This window comes from Marmota marmota, unplaced genomic scaffold (assembly GCF_001458135.2).
Source record: "Marmota marmota marmota unplaced genomic scaffold, marMar, whole genome shotgun sequence".
Taxonomy (NCBI): Eukaryota; Metazoa; Chordata; class Mammalia; order Rodentia; family Sciuridae; genus Marmota; species Marmota marmota.
In genome coordinates, this window is record NW_026000051.1 from 180,119 (window position 1) to 198,924 (window position 18,806).

The 18,806-nt window shown below is 55.0% G+C and overlaps 1 protein-coding gene across 2 annotated transcripts; it reads right to left on the reverse strand.

Moving 5' to 3' along the window:
* On the reverse strand, nt 1–9,935 carry Gfi1b (growth factor independent 1B transcriptional repressor). Of its 2 annotated transcripts, none has more exons than XM_015497751.2 (7): nt 9,544–9,935; nt 3,834–3,948; nt 3,321–3,458; nt 2,612–2,877; nt 2,392–2,529; nt 1,172–1,436; nt 1–740 (listed from the first exon to the last, which is right to left on the reverse strand). In XM_015497751.2, the coding sequence occupies exons 2-7, from the start codon at nt 3,928–3,930 to the stop codon at nt 562–564; spliced, it is 1,083 nt and encodes a 360-aa protein (XP_015353237.1). In that variant the 5' UTR covers nt 3,931–3,948; nt 9,544–9,935; the 3' UTR covers nt 1–561. The 2 variants fall into 2 exon arrangements, with proteins under 2 accessions (XP_015353237.1, XP_015353238.1); XM_015497752.2 differs by having other exon boundaries at nt 1,172–1,337; nt 9,544–9,932.
* Nucleotides 9,936–18,806: the final 8,871 nt, after the last annotated feature.

The following is an 18,806-nucleotide window of genomic DNA, read 5'->3' on the forward strand; positions in this document are numbered from 1 at the left end:
TGGAAACAAGCCTTCTTTATTTTTATTTACAGCAATTGAGAGGAGCAGTGACTGCTGTCCTCTCCAGCCCCACGGCTGAATCCTAGTGGCCAGTCGAGGGCTGGTGGTGGCCGGGGCACACCTGGCCTACGGGGGCAGGAGGCAGCTTAGAATGCTGTGGCAGCCAGAAAGAGGACCCCGGAAATCTAAGATGGCCACATCCAAGTGGGCAGCAGGCAGGAGAAGGCTTTCACTGTGGGTCCCAGCTCTGGTGTGTTCTTGGCAATCCTGTCCCCTGGGGTGTTCCAGCTTCCTGTGTTCTTTCAAGATGAGCACATCTGTGGACAACTTCAGCCCCAAAAGACCCAGACCAGCCTTCACACTTTGTGGAAGGAGGAACATTGGTCCAGAAAGGGAAAGTCACTTGCCCAAGGTCACACAGCAATTTCATGAGTCTCAAAACAAATTTGAAGCCTCCTGTCAGTGCCACCTCCAGAAGCCCCGGAATCTGGGGGCATGAAGCTGGCCTGTAGGTGATGGGACGTCCAGGTAGGCTGCCCAAGAGCCGGAGCAGGCATGGCCTCACTTGAGGTTGTGCTGGGTCTCGCGGTGCCGCCGCAGGTCCACCTTGCGCTGGAAGCCCTTGGTGCAGAGCTCACAGCTGAAGGGCTTGAAGCCGGTGTGCTTGCGGCTGTGCGTGATGAGGTTGGAGCTCTGGCTGAAGGCCTTCCCGCACACCTGGCACTTGTGAGGCTTCTCCCCTGGGAGGCCGGGATCAGGTGGGCCAGGGTCAGCGGCAGCCAGGCCTGTGTCTCCTCCCCTCCCACATTTGCCCTCCCAAGCTTTGCTGTGCCCACTCTCTGTCCACCCATGTCCACCTTAGAGAGTGACGAGCCAGAAAGGCCTGCACTGTCCACAGGAGAGGCCAGGGGCCAGGTTTCCCTTGCTACATCCCCACAGCTGGCCCAGGCCAGGCACAGAGGCGCTCACCAATGAGTGCCTCAGCAAGTCACCTGCCCAGAGGCCACCAGTGCTGGCACCGTGCTGTCCCTGCCCCTGTTGTATCCACTCCTCGGTGCACGTGAGTGCCACAGGCATCTGGCCCTCCACCAGCCTGCGCCTCCCGGTCACCCGACCTGCCCTGGCCGACAGCCGGAGGGCGCGGCTCCCCAGGAGGCGGCCTGCCACTCACCGGTGTGGATGTAGGTGTGCTTCTTCATGTCCGACTTCTGGTGGAAGCGCTTGCCACAGAACTGGCAGGGGTAGGGCCGCGTGTCCGAGTGGATGAGCAGGTGGGTGGACAGGGTGGACGAGCGCTTGAAGGCCTTGCCACACATCCGGCACTCAAAGCTGCGCTCCTGCCGGAGGAAACGAGGCCCCGGGGGGTCAGGTGCAGGTGGGGCCTCGCCGCCCAGGACAGCCAGGCTGGGCGCAGGACTGGACCCAGTTGGGATCCCCTAAGGAAGAGGACACTCCGTTGGGGTGGCCTCAAGGGCAGGGCCTGGAGGAGCAGAACCCAGGAGGCCCCATCCTGCTGCCCAGGTAGGACCAGGGGTGGGGCCTGAGAGGCCTGTGTGAGGTCCCTCCTGCTCTCAGTGTCCTACTCAAAGCAAGTGTTTGCTGGCCGACTGATGGACGGCTGAACGGTCAGCCTTTTTGGGAGCGCACATTCCATGACCCTGACCCTGATTGAGGCCCTTGAGGCCGGGCTGAGAGGCTGAGCAGTGGGTTAGTTAAGAGTTTGAGTTACTGAGGCCCGATTCTGGCCTCTGAGCAGTCATGTGATTCCAGGGGTCACTTAACCCCCCCCCCACCCCCCGCCTGTTTCCTGGTCTGTACGTTGGGTCTCTGACAGTTACGGCTCAAGCACTGCTGGGAGGTGGACGCTGAGAGCAGGCCAGTACCCAGACCCAGCAGGCTGCGGGGCTCACAAGTGGGAGCTCCCTGGTCCCTCCCTGCCCCCCACCTCTGTTCACCCGGTGGGTTCCGGTGCCCTCCTGGAGTGAAGAACCTGAGCTGGATCTCTCTTAGTGGGGGTTGGGGGAGTGAGCCTTTGACCCTGACTCAGACTCTGAGAACTGCCAGGATGGGGACTCGCCCATCCTGGCAAAGCCTGGCAAAGTCCTCAAAGCCAATGACACCTGCTCGGGCCACCCAGAGTCAGAAACGTTTCTGAGCATCACAGCCATTGTTGTCCCCAGACCCCACCAGGGTCAAGAGCTCCCTCCCATCAGCTGGGTGGAGTGGAGACCCAGGAGCGTTGGGGGCTGGGCAGGGGAGCCAGACCTGGGAGGCATTGAGTCAGGGGCCCCCCAATCTGCATCACCTCCGGGACAAGAGGAGAGACCTAGCCGCAGCCCCAGGCTCCCGAGGGAAGCGTCTTGGGGGGGAGGTCCAGTCTGGCGGCCTCACCTGGGAGTGGACGTGCGTGTGCTGCTCCAGGCTCACTGCGTGGCCGAAGGTCTTGCCGCAGACGTCACAGGCGAAGGGCCGCGTCCCGCTGTGGGAGCGGCGGACGTGCACCTCCAGCCCATGAGGGGTGGAGAACACCTGGGGGGGCAGAGCGTGAGACCCCGGGAGGGCGGCGGCCCGCGGCCGGCCAGCCCCGCCCAGCGGCCCCTGCCGCGCTCACCTTGCTGCACTTGACGCAGTGGTAGGCGTCCAGGCCTGGGGAGTAGCGCAGGCTGAAGTCCAGCGGCGGCTCCACGCTGGGCACCAGGGGGCTGCCGTACAGCCTGACGGAGCGCTCCAGGAAGGCCGACTGCATGGTGGACGGGCCCTGCTGGCAGCCGTAGGACGAAGCCAGAGCGTCCCAGGAGAAGCTGGGCTTGTAGAAGGGGGGTGAGTCGGAGAGGGGCGAGTCCCCATCCCGGGGCCGGGCCATCACTACAGGGCCCTCTGAGGAGACAAGGACACATGCCTGGTGAGTCACTAATGGGGGGCCCCCCGCTCTCCAGCACCCACCACCACCTAGTGACACCTAGTGTAGAGGGGTTCCTGGTGTGACCTGCATATTCACTGCCAGGGCTGTCTGGGTCCCTATTATGGTTCCTCAGACTTCCTAGGCAAGAAACAAACACCCCTCCTCAACCCATGACGCCCCTCACCCGCCACACGCACCTGCTGGGTGCTGCTGGCCCACCTCCCAGAAGCCCTCATCTGGACTGAGCTCCCTGTAAGGATCGTTCAGGTAGAAGCCAGAGAGCCCTTATGGCATCCAGGTGTCAGTGGGCACAGTTGGTCCTCCTGACCCATGATCCCAGGGGACACTGATCCTAGAGCCCAGCCAGCTTCCCTCCCTCAGCTCCACTGGGGAGTGGCTGGGGTCCCGGGCTGGGTACCTGGCACTGAGGCCATCCTGGTCAAGCTCTGCCCAGGCTCCAGCCTTGGCTCCCGTTTGACACTGTTCCAGTCAAGGTACTGGTCTGGGGGCACTGTGCTGACCTCAGGGCTGTTGCTCAGGACCTGGTCCCTGGTCACTGTGGGGAGACAAGACTTCAGAGTCACCAGCTGCAGCTCCTAAGAAGCCCATAGGGAGCATCGGTGGCACTGCCTTCCCAGGAGGAGGGGACCTGGAGAGACCATCTGCCGTTGCTTCTGGCTGCCCATGTGCAGGGGCTCTTCCCGGTGGGCAGGATGTGGACAGAGTGCTGAGGACCCCCAGGTCAGCCTTGCCTCTAGAGCAGCCCTCCATTGCGTCTCTAAGTGGGACCCACCCATCTGCACCAGCCCCAGTTCCAATGCCCATGCCCCGTCACCCCAGGGGAGACCTTGCCGAGCTGCTGCTGCCGGACTGGGAGAGGGGCTTCTGGGGGAGGGCCTGACTGCAGCCAGCCAGCGGAACTGGGACTCACCGGGCGCGATGGCAGGAAGCCAGGCAGGGTCCTCCTGCGCACGGGGCTGGTGGTAGGTGTGGGCCTTCTTGCTCTTTACCAAGAAGGAGCGCGGCATTTTCAGAGGTGCCCCCACCTGCAAGGGGAGGGGCGGTTAAAAGAAGGACACTATGACCAGTGTCCTTGCAGAGGGAACCCTGGACTCAGACACACAGGGAAAAGGCTGTGACAGTGGTGGCGGGGTCCCAATCACGTCTCTATAAGCCAAGGAGCGCTGAGGCGTGGAGCAGAGTCCTCAGAGCTGCTGGAAGGGTGTGACCCTGCTGACGCTGGATTCTGAACTTCTAGACCCCAGAACTGTGAGGGCACTCATTTCCGTTGTCTTTAAGCCACCCTGCTTGTGGCACATACTTGCACAGCAGCTACAAAGGCTGCCATCCCTCAGTAGCAAAGGAATACACTCACACTCCGAAAATCCCGAGTCAGCCTGCTCCCACTAGCAAGCCCCAGGTTGCACAAGATCAGAGAGAGAAGGGCAGGGGCAGGGGTCTCTGTCCGTGGCACACTGTGGACCCACTTCTAGAAAGCTGCATGTGATTCCCAGTGGGATCCACCATTAGATGCCATAGGAAAAAAAGTGTTCTGGTTTGGGGATGAGAATTCTCTTGAGTGTTTATCTTGGCTCACTACTGGGCAAATTAGGGCAGAAACTTAACCTCTCTGGGCCAGTTTTCTTTTCTTTAAGATATGACATCCAGATTTGTGGAGCTGACAAGTATGTCTGGTTCCTAGAGAGGAAGGACCCTTCTCTCTCCCGGGAGTAGATAAGGTTTGGGCCCAAGAGGACCCCCAAACCACACAATATCACCCATACAGGAAGACACAAATGTCCACCAACTCTCATGGTTGAGTGGCAGCCCAGCCCAGCATCATCGCTGAGCCCCTAACCAGGGTTTGGGGGACAAATTGAGGACCAGATCTGTCAAGTTGCTGCCCTTATTCCCAGGTCCAAGGGTGTGTGAAGCTGGACCATCCTGACCACCCCCTCCCCCTGGCTTCCCCTGCACAGCGAGGGTCTCCTTCCCCGCCTCATCCCCAACAGCTTGCCTCCCTGGCCGCCTGCTCATGAGGCTCTCCCGAGGGCCCTGGGGAAACAGAGAGCATCTTCCAGGTCCTCTGCCCTCCTCCTCCCGAGGCTGCACACGCCTGAGCTCAGAGCTCAGGAGAGGCACCAGTCCTGCAAGGCGTGGGTGGAGTCCCTCCCCCACCCCGCAGCTTCCACACAGGGCTGCAGGGTGATAGCACCCAGCCAAGGTGAAGGCGGGAAAGGATTTGGGCTGCTCCAAGCAGCTGTGGGGGCTGGGCGATAAGGCCTTGCCCTGCCGGGGTGTGTGTGTGGGGGGTGGGGAATCAGAGAAGGCAGCTCTGACTGAGGCAAGGCCCCCGGAAGGGAAGACCAGAGTCAGCAGAAGAGAGCCTCGGCTGCTTGTCCTCTGGCCCAGGGTCCGAGGACAACATTGAGAGTTTGGGCTGTGGCAGCAGGGAGTGGGTAGTCCAGGTCCCTCCTTGCTGGATGTTGTCCCTGAGCCTTGGTATCCAGATCTGCTAAACAGAGATCATTCCCCAATGCCAGGGGACTGCTGGGAGCAGGAGGGAACTTCACATGTCACAAAGAAGCTCACGAGCTGGGCACAGTGGTGCACGCCTATAATCCCAGAGACTCAAGCGGCTGAGGCAGGAGGATGGCCAGTTCAAAGCCAGCCTCAGCAACTTATGGAGGCCCTGTCTCAAAATAAAAAGGGCTGGGGAAGAGCTTAGTGACTAAGTGCCCCTGGGTTTAATCCCTAGGTGCTCAGTGTGGGCCTCAGCTGAGCTATGGGTGGTGGCACCTCTGCCCAGGTGAGGAGCAGCTTCGGAGGCCAGGAAGGAGGCCTGCATCCTGCTGCGTCCCCAGCACTGGGGCAGAGCAGGTGCAATACCTGCAGGACAGTCCAGTCCTGGACCAGTGGCCACAGAAATCCCCAGGGAACAGGGGACATGTTCCAGGCCTCCTCTCTCTGAGCTCTACAAGGAGAGGTGGGGTCCCCTCCCTGTCAGATTCTCAGCTCTTTGAACAAAGGCTCTGCGGGGACTGCCCCAGGCCAGGCAGCCCACAGCCACCTTATCTTCCAGGGACACGTCTTCCTCCTCCTGCCTCTTCCCTCCCCCGCCAGGGCTCCCCACACCACCTTCCTTCCCCCTCTGAACTCTTCTCTCTGGAAACATCCTGGGGAGGCCAGACCCTGGGCAGAGTGGGAGGGACCCCCGTGAGCTGGGCCAGGCCTGGGTTCCCTCCACCTTGGTCCTGTGGGGGCCGCCTAAAGCCACAGTCTGTCAAAAGATGACCTGCTTGTTTTTGACACAGGCTCTTTTAGTAGAAGATCAGCTACAACCAAGGTGCCCCCTGAAGCCTCTGAGACAGTGCCAGGGTAAATTGGCAGCCAGGGTCTGTTCAGCCACCTGAGCACCTTTAGGGAACCCTGTCCCATACTGATGTCACTGAGGAGGAGCCTTGGCTCAGAGGCGGCCCAGGACCCCAGGGCAGAGCAAGGACTCTATCTGCTGGCCCTGGGGCCTCCATGCTCCTGAGGGACAGGCCAGAGGTGGGGGCATTTGCTCCTGCTGTCTGTGCCAGCGCTGGGCTGCTGGGCCATGCCCTAGGTTGCAGGTGGGGACTTAGGCTGAGATGTCGGTGGCTTGTCTAAGGTCACAGCAGAGCCAGGCCGAGGGCTCCTGTCCTGCTACCCAGTCCCATCTGAGATCCTCACAGCCTACAGCACGAAGAGCAAGAAGGCATTGAATCACACTCCTCTGGTCTTCAGGTCTTTTGTAAATCCCCCAAGCCCCACATCAGTCCTGCAGGGTCACAGGTAGGGCAGTGAGGAACAGATTCCCTATGGGAAGCTTTGTCCTTGGGCTCAGAGCCAGAGAAGCAGCCGTGTCAACGGACTAACATCCCAGACAGCAGTGGCAGGCTCTGGGGTCACGGAGATTGTGCCAACTACACAGTGGTAGAGGGGGAGGGGATCCAGTTTCTCGGGTTCCCCATGGGAGGCAGGTGATTCTCGAGCCTACTCCAAGGATCTCCTTGGTCCCCCATGTCCTCCTCACCCCTCAGCCTGGCAAAGTGACAGGAAATCAGCCAGTTCCATGGCCAAGCTCTGAAGTCCTCAGTGGGAACCAAATGCACCCAGCAAACTTCCTTTTAGCCCCTGTTAGCTGAGTTTAAAAAAAAAAAAAAAACAGGAACCAATCACCTACAGTGCAGTTAATTAACAACCACTCGGTTTTGATTCACACGGACCGTTCTGAGAAAGAGCTAGGAGCAGAGATTGTGAAAGAAGCTCCGGTTTCTTCATAAAACAGAGGTGTTGATGGTATCAGCCTCCGGAAGGAGGCCCCATTAACCTCCCATCCTGATGGGGGGTCCCCTGACCCTGGTCAGATTCCAGCAGCCAGGGCCCTACCTGCACCCTGACAGCCTCCTGCACCCATCTTCTAGGTGGAGTCAGGATCACGGGGCTTTGGTCTTCCTGGATGGAGGTAACGCCTGTGGGGATGAGTCTGATTTTGTGACCTTGAGCTTGTGACCGCGGCGGCCACCAACCTGGGTTTGGTTTTCCTATCTCTCAAAAGAGACGGTTGGGCTAAGATTTCTAAACTTCCCTTTTGCTCTAAAATCCCATGTAGGATTCGTTGACCTTCCGCGAGGGACTGGCCCACCTTGGCTAAGACACTCGGGTTCCCTTTTGGGGAAGGTTGGGTAAGATCGAGCCGATTCTCAGGGTCAGCTATGGAGGACCCTTGGGACTTCCTTTATGTTTAAAGACATGAGGGGACCAACAGACTGAAACCCTTGCAGCTGGGAATGGTGGGGAGAGGAGCCGGGCCGTGCTGGGGGCCCTGCGGAGAACTCAATGTCTAAAGTGAGGGAACCAACTTCTGGGTCTGTGTCCACAAGCCCTGAAAACAGGATTTCAGAGAGATCTTTGCACACCCACGGTCACAGCAGCATTGTCCCCAGTGGCCAAGCGGTGCAGTCGGTCCCCATGAGTGGCCCTCCACGGGGAGACATTATTAAGCCTTAGAAAGAAATCTGCCATTTGCAACGACAGGGTGGACCTTGATCCCCTATGTAAGTACCTAGGACAGGCAAATTCAGAGACTCATTCAGACGGGAGGTTTCCAGGCGCTGGGAAAGATGGACATTGCTCATAGGTACAAAGCTCCAGGTTTCGAAGGTGTAACAGGTGCAGGATGGCTGCCCAACAATGTAAATAGACTTCATGCCACAGAACAGTACCCCTAAAAATGCCTAAAATGAGCTGGGCACAGCAGGATGCACCAGTGATCCCAGCTCCTCAGGACACTGAGGAAGGACAATCTCTTGAGCCCAGGAGTTTCAGGCCATCCTGGGCAACATAGAAATATCAAAAAAAGGGGTGGCAAGAGGTTGGGGGGTGTAGCTTAGGGGTAGAATGCTTACCCAGCTTGTGTGAGACCCTAGGTTCCATTCTCAGCACCAGAAAAAAAAAATACAAAATGGTAAATTTTGTGAATATGTGTTTTACCACAATTTAAAAAGGTGAGCCAAAGAAGCCCTTCCCGCACATCTCTGTATTAACACCAGAGCAGCTCCCACTGGGTGGAATTTCTGGAATGAAGGAACACAAAGCCCCTCTCCATACCAGGGGGGAGGTTTTCTGCTGTTTCTGCCAAGGGTGTAGATGCTGGACCAGGTGGAGAGTCCAGACTGGTTTCCTGGTCCCAGAGCCTTCCCATGGACCCTGGGCAGCCCACCCTGCTCTCCACAGAGCCTTGAGAAACCATCCACACTGATTTCGGTGCTTTTGCCAGTCACACCTAACTCAGGTATGGCTCTCTGACTTCCTCCAAGATCTCTCTGCAGGGCCACCAGCACGTGGACCCTGAGTCTGAGAGCAAGAAAGGGCTAGGAGAGTCACCTATCTCCGTGTCCAAGACGTTGCTTGGGAGTATTCTACCAATGACCTACTAGGCAAGAGCCGGCAGGTGCAGCGCAGCCAGCTTCCAGTAGCCACCAGGCCCACAGGCTGGGAATGTCGTTTAATTTGCCCCAAAGATGTTCTTTCCAGAAAAAAAAAAAGCACTCCACCACGTACCAATGGCGCATCCCCAGTGCCTCCTTAACCAGCCTGCTTCCGAGTGAGGGGCTCTCCCCAGGAGCCCACAGGACTCAGACACGGCCTTTGCCCCCCCCCCAAAATAGGTAGAAAAGTCCAGGGACAATTACAGCGAAGAGGAACCCGAGACAGCACCTCCCGCCTGCACTCCTGTTGTCCGGGAGGCTGGAGCGGCTTGTGCTCTCCCCGCCGTGGACTCCAGTGTCAGTGTCCTGGGAACCCAGTGCTGAGGGCGGTGTGTGCACGCACTGCCCATGTCCCTGGGAGAACTCGGGTGGGTGTGGCTTGGTGTGGCTTGGTGCAAGTCGGGGATGCGAAGTTGACCGAGACGCAGGAGCTCGGGCATCTCAGCCCAGGCGGTCCTTACCGCGGTGTCCCCCCGGACCCCGCTGGAGACATCCCTAGAAGGCTGCTAGTCCACCTGTCCCTCCTGACCCAGCCAGAGGAACTAAGTGCCCTGCTTTGAAAGGATCTCTCAGTGAGAAATGCAAATTTAAAGGCCGAGCGCCCAGCCGCCCCTCAGCACTCACCGCGGGAGCGGTCCCCTCCCAAGCGCTGCGCAGGGTCCGCGGGAACCTCCAAGCCGTCCGTCCCTGCGGACCGGACTCCACTCGGTCAGCCTCGCGACTCTCTGCACAAATAGACACTTCTCCTTTTCTCTCTGTGTGTCTCTGTGTTTTTTTCCTCTTCTGTTCCCCTCCCTGATTTTCAATCTGATTATTTGTGTCAAAATCTGGCGGCGAAGCAGCAGCCAATGGAGAGAGCGCGCGAGCCCGTCCGCATTTGCTTATCAAAACTTCCAGGACCCAGTCGCTGCTTTCTCATCTCTCACCCTCCGCTCGCAGATGAAATTCTCTCCGGAGACTTCGAATAACATCTGGGTGAAAAAGAAAGAATGGCTAAAGTATTGGAGTTTTAAAATCAAAGTGAAATCGAAGCATTTACTTGCAATACCCAACTTTGTACACAGAAATCATAACTTTCTTGACTTTTTCTTCTTCCTTTCCTTTTCTCTTTCTTCCCTCCATCTTATCTCCGTTCCCTCTTCCTTCATTTCTTTTTCTTCCTCTCCTCTCCCCTCTCTCTCTCCATCTTTCTTCTTTCCCTCCTACCTTTCGTCCCCATCCTCTCCTGTCTTTCTTCCCTCCCTTCTCCTCCAGCCACCTCCCTGCCTCCTTCCTGCCTCTGTCCCTCCCTTTCTTCCTTCCCTTCCCTTCCCAAATCAGCATCCTGCCCTTGGGCTGGTGGGGGAAGTGGGCCCTCTCTGTGGAACCCAGGGTTGGGAGCATGGGGACCATGTGGAGCTGGCCAGGCCTCTCTCCTCCTTGCTCAAGGCGTATTTGAGAAGAGGGAGATGCACATTTCCCCAGGCGTGGCCGCAGCACGGACAAAGGAGCAGCCCAGTATGGAGTGAGTCTGGGGGGCCACAGACCCTCTGCCTGCGGAAGCCCACATACAGATTGAGCCCTGGGACCCAGAGCTGGCATGTGCTGCCATCTGGTGGCAGTCGAGGAGTCTGAGAAGCCAGTGAGGGCCTCGGGGGTGCCATCAACAGGGGAAAGCTTGGCAGCCCTCTGGGACATTTCTTTCCGTTGGCGCAGAGCCCCATGCGCTGGTCCCCCTCCTCCTTCCTTCTTGTCCTCCACCTCCTCCTGCTTTCAGGCAACCGATTTATTTCAGGAGGTTTTGCATAAGTGGAGAATCTCACAAAACAGCACTGTTAGCTCATTTGCATGTCCTTGCAGTCTGGCAGCGAGAGGGATTACATTTCACTCCTAAAGAAAACAAGTTTGTGGACAGGAAGCCCTGACTTCAACTGCGAGTCCAAGGTTCGGGGTGGAATGACAGGGGCGAGGCCTTGCTGCTGCCCAGCCCAGCCTGGCAGCCCGGGGGCCCTACACACACCAGGGTGTGATGCTGGGGACCCAGCCCCAACTACAGGCCAGGCAGGAGACAGTGTGCCCAGCCCCTGCAACTCTTAGCAGAAAGAGATTCAGGGAATCATCATGGGGACCTTTGGATGATGCACATTACTGGCAGTCATCTGGAACTGTTTGCCACATCCCCGCTGCTGTCACAAAATGTCACTGACCAGGAAATTTATTTTTGACAGTTCTGGAGGCTGGGAAGCCCCAAATCAAAGTGCTGGCAGATCTGTGCTCTGTGCTTCACAATGGTGCCTCGTGCCATCCCTCTGTGTGGCAGAGGCCTAAGAAGACCCTGAACGTGGCAGAAAAGGCAGAAGGACAAAAGGTTTGATCCCTCTGCCTCCATCCCTTTGATGAGGCACCAACTCATCCATGAGGGTAGAGCCTTGGAGGCCCAGGGGCCTCCTAAGTCCCCACCCCTTGTCCCCATCGCAATGGGCCTGCAGTTCCAACAAGGGTTTGGGAAGGACAGATTCAAATCATAGCAGGTTTCAAATAACAACAAAGAGAAGCCCTATCAGCTCCTTCGTGGCCCAGAGGTGGGACAGAGAAACCTGACTTTGACCATTTGGGGTGGGGGCAAGCACTGAGAGGTAAAGATAGCATGCAGAGGGATCCTGGGGCTTTGGGAACAGATTCAGAAGTGGAGGGTCAGTGGAAGAAGGGATATTCCAAGTGATGCTGAGGTTCGGTTAGTTTGGAAAAGTAGGGAAGAACAACTGAAAAGAGGAACAGCCTGTGCTAGCGCTGGAGGCCAGGACCCCAGGGAGCTGACAGCCGCCAGGTTCACTGTGGTGGAGCATGGAGACCCAAGGAGTGGGAGGGAGGGATGGGGCATTGGAGACACGGAGCCTGGAGAGGAGAGAGGGAGCAAGATTCCTCCCTGCTTTCAAACCTTCCCTTCAGTGTCAGTTCACTTTCAAATGACAGCACTTTTTCTGGTTTATAGAAATTCAATTTATATTTATTTAATAATTACAAAGCAGTTATTTAGTGTCACTGAAAGTTGTCAGCTTCAGGCATGGCTGGATCCTGTAGCTCTGATGATACTATCTGGAATCTCATTTATTTCTGTTTCAGAACACTTGCATCTGTCATTCCCTCTGTCTGGATGGACTCTCCCGTGTCCCGGTAGCAGGATCTTTCCTGTCACTCACATCTCACCTGAAATGTCACCTCTGCAGAGAGACCTCCTTGGCCATCAGCTGAAGTCAGATTTCTCTTTCCGTTCTATCATCCTGCCCATTTTCTTCCTAATGGTCATAATTATCTGAATATATATTTCTTACTTATCTGCCTGTTTATTTATTAGGTCCGACTTCCCCAGGAACTTAAGCACCAGGAGGGCAGGGACTGCATTTTCCTGGCTCACAGCCAAACCTCAGTGTTTGTGACAGTGTATTACGGACACTACTGACACTGACACAGAATGAATGAATCTCCACCTCTCAGCTGTCTCCTTTCTGCAGCCTCGGGCTGAGGGACCCACCAGTGTTACCAGGCTTTCCTCCAGGTGCTTAAACACCTGGCTGGAGAAAGCCCCCTTTTCAAAACTTCCAAGAAAGTCTTCAGGTTGACTCTGATTGGCCCATCCTGGTCACGAGCACATGTCTGCACCAATCACTGAGTCCAGGGGGAGGGATGAGGGCCTCTTGCTGGCCAGGGCTGGCAGACCTTCCTGTCCTGACTACAGGAGCTAGGAGCAGTAGAGGGTGGAGGGTTGGGGCCAGGACAGAGTTGCCACCACACCACTGAAAGGCCGTGGCTTCTGCCTTCCTCCTAACTGTCTTGTTGCTGACTCTTGAACGTGCTGTTTTTTTTTTTTTTGTTGTTGTTGTTTGTTTTTTTGTTTTTGTTTTTGTTTTTCCCTTTTGGAGACCAAATCCCAAGTCCTGCCTTTGCCCTAAACTCTGTGTCTAGAAAGTTGCTCTTCATTCTTCTCTACATCCGGGTCAGCTCTCAACTCCTCCAGGAAGCCCTCCCAGACTCCCCACACCCCCACAGGGTTCTTGTTTTGCTTGGCTGCCCACCGGAGGGGACTTGCTTACTTCTCAAGGAGACCAGCAGCAACTTGAGCAAAAATGCGATGGGTCCTCTCTCAGCCTGCAGTGGGCATGGCCTGGACCTCAGTGGACATCAGCTACAGGAAACATAATCGGGGCTGAATGAACAGGAACCTCTGTGCCCAAGGGCTGGGCAGTGTGCACTGTGCAGAGCTGTTTAGGAGGCACGTTCAGGTGGCACGGAATGCACTGTGTGGGGTGGGAAAGCACTGGGGGTAAAGGCGCTGGAGGGGTGGGTGGCAGGGCTCTGGTCCCAGATCCACTTGGGTGCTTCCAGAGAGCTGGCTGGACGCTAAGGCCTTTTCCTTTTCTTTTTAAAAAAACAGGGATTGAACCCAGAGCCCCTTAACCACTGAGCCACATTCCCAGCCATATATTTTTTTTTTAATTTTTATTTTTGAGACAGAGTCTTCTAAGTTGCTTAGGGCCTCGCTAAGTTACTGAGGCTGGCTTTGAACTTGCAAACCTCCTGCTTCAGCCTCTGGATACACTGGAATTTCAGGCCACACCATCACGCCTGTCTGTGGAGGCCCATCTTCTATGTGCGTTTCTTGCTGCCAGAAAAACTCCCCTTTGCTCTGTTCTGCCTGTCGTGTGTGTGTGTGTGTGTGTGTGTGTGCTGTCCCTGTGACACCTGGCAGCAGGCAGAGAAGTGGAAAACATCCACTTGGTTGTCAGGTGGATTGTGGAACCCTTCCCAAGCCCAGGCTCCTAGTCACTGGCTGCTGGCGGCTGAGCTGCCAGGAGCCCAGCTACACACCAGCTTGTGCTCCTGACTGCTGGCACTGCAGACCCACGGCTCCATGGAGAAGCAATTCCCCCTGTCGCCACATGGTGGCGCTCCTGTCTCCTTTCCTCTAACAAAAATCTGTCTGAAAACAGTCAAAACAGATCTGTCTATATTTTAATAGTATATTATTCGTATGAATTAGGCAGGCTCCCCTGGGCCTCAGGCTTTCCACCTGTAGAATGGGCTGAGGATAGAATGGGCCGTAATGCAAACCATTTTATAAATACTAAAATGTGTGAGCTGTTATTTCTCACCAGACACATTCAACAGCTGAGTACAAACTCCCTTTCCCTAATTGGATAGTCACAGGAGCCTCAGCTGCTTGCGGGGAGGAGCGGGACACAACAGGGTCAATGTCAGCCAGGTTCCTATCAGGCAGACTGTGCTGATTTACATGACAGGTTGATTATTAATGGAACAGCTGACATCTGGCTACTGCTCCATAAACTTCCCATAACTTCCGCATTTGTATTCCCTCTGGGGACTCCCAGAAATCCCGCTTAGGCTACAGAGACGGAGGAGGAAGAACGAGGGTTTTGGAAATTTACCCTAGGCAGTGGCTAAGTAGGGTGGAGGGGCTCCATGGTCGCTTCTCTTTTAATCCTTGGGAGCACCTTGGGACTTGGGATTTGGGGGAACGTGATCAATAAGCCATATAATGGGAAACCAGGCACCAACCCCCAGGCACAATTGGCACCATGGCCAGTCTCTACAGCCCTAAGTGGGGACCATGTGCCTGATCCACCAGGGCACAGCCAACTCCCATCTCAGGATGTGCACCATGTTGGCACCCAAGTCTGTACCCTTCCTGGCAAGCCGAGTGTGTGTGTGTGTGTGTGTGTGTGCGCTCGCGCGTGCATTAGCCAGCCTCAGGGGTGCACAGTCTCCCATGGGTTTGCCCCCTGGAGTAGCACCCTAGCAGGTGCTGGCCTTGGTCCCCTGTATCAGGGAGTTTTGGCCTGGGGCAGAGCTGCAGACTCCAGACGCTGGAAGCAAATCCTCAAAGGAAGGAGAAGACTGAAGGAGAAAGCTACCCCTTTGCAGAGGACTAGAAATGCAAGCCCATTTGGGAAAGAGCCCATCTATACCTGGTGGCTCTACCTCAATGCTGATCAGCACAGGACCCCGGGAAGGTGGAGGCAGAGGTGAGATCAACACCTGGAGCCTTCAGGCAGCCAGGGTTTGCACCTGATTTCCATCCCTTTTGCATGTACCCGCCGCCTTTAGAGATTTTCTCAGGCTACAGTTTCAACACAATCCCCTGGAGGATGGAGACTCTCCACCTACTGTTTCTTATCAACCCAGAGGTGACCCTCCCGCCCCACCCCACATCAGAGGAAACCGAGGGACCACAGTGATACAAACTTGAAGGTTGTATCTGTAAAGGCATTTCTGCAAGAGGATCAGTTTGAAGTTTTAAAAGGATATTTGTAATATGCTCATTTGGAAAGCAGGAGAGAGGCCTTTATAAACTATCCACCCAAATTCAGCAATTCCACTTCTAGGCACATGCCCAAGAGCATTGAAAGCAGGGAGTCAAAGAGATATTTGTACCCAGATATTTATAGCAGCAATGGCCAGGAGTTGGAAGCAACCAAGTGTCCATTGACAGATGGCTGTCAAGTGTGCTTGGTGGCTATTCAAACACCTGCTACAGCAGGGACGTTACTCTAAGTGAAAGAAGCCAGACACAGGCAAATACGAAGGGACCTGTGTCTAAGAGGTACCTAGAGTAGTCAATCCATAGATTCAGGCAGTGGTGGGTGGTGGCCAGGGACTGGGTAAGCAGGGGGCAGTTAGTGTTTATTGAAGACGAGTTTCAGTTCTACAAGATGAAAAAGTTCTGGAGAAGGATGGTGGTGCTGGGTGCCCAGTGATGTGAAGGTACATAGTGCCATTCACACATGGTGTTCGTGGGAAATGTTATGTGTGTTTACAACAATTAATTTTTTAAATACATGAACACGCTAGGGATGTAGTTCAGTGGTAGAGCGCTTGCCTTACATGTTCAAGGCCCTGGGTTCCATCCTCAGCACTGCAAAAATATAAAAAGTAAGTAAAAGTTCAAAACAATACACATACATGCAAAAATCACACCCAAGGCCTACATTTTTCACAGGTGGGGAAAATCGAGATATGCAGGGAAGGTGAAGCCATATCTGGAGCCCAGAATCTCCCCACTTCATGGTCAGGACCTCAGACTTTCCTTCACTAAGTATTAGAATTATATTTTGATCTTCAAATTTTTTAATTTTTATTGCAAAAAAAATTCAAACAGAAAAGGAAATAAACCATATCTAATGAACACACCTATCCACCACTGGTATTTTATAAGAGCATTTGCCAAAAAAGCCTTATCTCCCTAGATGCACATACAAGCATATAATGTTTGGTTTTGATAAAGCATTTTGAAAATACATTGCAGCAGACCTCATGATACTTCCCCCCACAGTTACATAATCAGGTACCTGCAACGTCGTTATTGCAGGTAACGTTACTAAGGAAGTTGTCAATAGCTCCCTAGTACCACTGAACACCCAATCCATATTACACCTTTGTACTTTCCCTGGTTTTCTTTGACATTCTTCTACTTTGCTGTCGGAATCAGGACCCAGACAAGCATCAGGAATTGCATTTGCTTCCCGTTCTTCAGTCTCTTAATAGTGGAACAGCGCCCCCTGCCGCTCCCTTTTGTTACTGCTTCCCTCCTCACAAGAGCCCAGGCCAGTCTAGTAAGAAGGTCCTACATTCTGGATTTGCCTGGTTCCTTCCTGTGGTACTCTTCCACCTATTCCCACATCCCGTATGCTGGAACTCAGGTCTAAAGCTTGATTATGTTCAGGGAAGATTTTTTTTTTTTTTAGCATATCTGTGTCACAGGGATGCCGTGAGCTTCATAGCATTAGGAGATGCCTAACATCCGGTTGTCCCACCTCAGTGATGCCAAGTTTGGTCCCTTGGTTACAGTGACAGACAGCTCTTTCTGCCATAAAGCTGAGTTCAGAAGCAATCTGTGGGGCAGGACTCAACAGCTGGGCATCCTGTAGTGGACATGCACAGCTGATCCTTGGTGGCACCGATGACTTAATTGGAAGTTGCCAAATGGAGATTCTTCCCATTTTAACAAGCCCTCTAACTTTATTATGTGGCATTTTCTTCTGTAAAGAGGAATTTTCTCTCATTAACTGTGCTAAGTTTAGAGGTGGTTTGTCCTGCAAGGGCTCATGTGACAGAAGCTTCGTCCCCAGTGTGGCAATGTTGAGAGGTGGTGGAACCTTTAACAGTTTGTTTCCTAGACTGAGTTAGTTCTCGGAAGAGTGGGCTGTTACCAGAAGACCAGGACCGGCCCCTCCCTGCTCTCTGGCTTCCTGGCCTGCTCCCTCCTAGAGGCACTCCGGGTGGGAAGCCATCGGCCATGCTGTGATGCAGCCAGGAGGCCCTGGCCAGAGCTGAGTGATGCTCAGCCATGCTCCTGAACCTCCAGCACTGCGAGCCAGGAGCTGTGACTTCAGGAGAAATGACCGTGACCCTGCGTGTGTATGCATGCATGTGTATCTGAGGGTAGGAGCTAAGGAGTGGCACTGGTGTGAAGGGGGCGGAACATGTGTGATGTCCTCAGACGGGGCCAAATTCCCAGCTTGGAGTGGGGCAGGTTGTCAGATTGAGGGTTTCTGCCAACCTGATAGGCCAAGGACAGTCATCTAGGGATAGCTGGAATTTACATTTCCCTTGTGATGACTGGGGCCACGTCTCTTCCTGTGTGTAAGACTCCCGTTTCTTTTGCTGTGAACTTTCTGTTCACACCCTTTGCCTGTTTCCACCGAATGATCGGCTCTTCTAAAGTTGGGTTTTTACGAGTTCTCTATGTTAGGAAGGCAGCTTATTATTCAGCTTCTGACGTTGCACATTTCTTTTTGCCACACGAAAGGGTGCTTGGGCTTCGCTCGGTTTTGTTGAGGTCATCTGGCCTCTTCCGCTGCTGCTGACTCTCCCGCTATTTTCCTTAAGGTTTTCTTGGCCCGCTGTCACAGAGAGTTCTCTGGCGCTCTCTCGCAGCACATGCGGGGCTTCACTCTTGCCGCTTGCAGCTCTGACCCATTTGGGGTTTATTCTGGTGTAAAGGGTGAAGTCGAGATAATCTTGTCCTTCTCCAAATGGTCACCGCATCTGCTGCAGGAAGACACAGCCCCAGGAAGACCCCTGCTTGTGTAGGTGGCTGCTTTGCTGTTGGGGTGGCATATGTCACCAGGAAGCTCTAGCACCCAACCAACTGTGTGGTGTGGCCTTACCTTAGACTGCAGTGGAGTCTAGCAAGGCCACGGGGGAGTGAAGCAAGAGGAGACCAGCAGCCCAGGGTTGTTAACTGGGTGGGGGAGCCTGCGCCACCAGGCAGCGGCACAAGTTTCCTTCAGCCACGGCTCATGAGCCCTTCACACCCTCCCCCCCTCCCCGCCGCAGCCAGGGTCCAGCTTCTCATTAGGTCATGATCCTCCCAGAGGGGCTCTCTTGCCCTGTTTCGTGTGTCCTGCAGCAAATGTGGTCTCACTTTAGGGCCCTTGCTCACGCGGCTGGGTCCTTCCTGCAGTGCAGCCCGTCTGTCCCCACACCACGTACCAAACTCTTGTTTAAACCAGAAGCAAAGTTCAAATCCTACCCCTGCCAACAAGCTGCCACCTCACTCTGATTTTGACCCCTGTGTCCCAGAGCATGTTTCGGTTTGGCTCTGAGCTGGACCTGACTCCGTCAGTATGGTGGGTCCCTCTCCCACCTTGTCTGCTGGGCCCAAGCCCTTGACAGCGAGTGTAAGGCATTGAATAAGATCCCCCAAAGTCATGTCTGCCCAGACCCCAGATTGTGACCTTATTTGGAGATGAGGTCTTTGAGGGTGTGATCCAGTTGGAAGGTGGTCACACTGGATTAAGGTGAGCCCTAAGTCGGACGGTGGGTATCCTTATAAGAAGAGGGGCACATAAGGGCAGAGCACAGAGGGTGCACCAGGGAGGCCACATAGT

Bases quoted from the DNA above. Each gene is read 5' to 3' on its own strand.
- Gfi1b (XM_015497751.2), bottom strand. From the start codon at position 3,930: ATGCCGCGCTCCTTCTTGGTAAAGAGCAAGAAGGCCCACACCTACCAC. The intron at 3,459-3,833 runs GTGAGTCCCAGT...GTCTCCCCACAG, and splicing joins GCTTCCTGCCATCGCGCCCG to TGACCAGGGACCAGGTCCTG. The intron at 1,437-2,391 runs GTGAGGCCGCCA...CCTCTTCCTTAG, and splicing joins ACACGCACGTCCACTCCCAG to GGGATCCCAACTGGGTCCAG.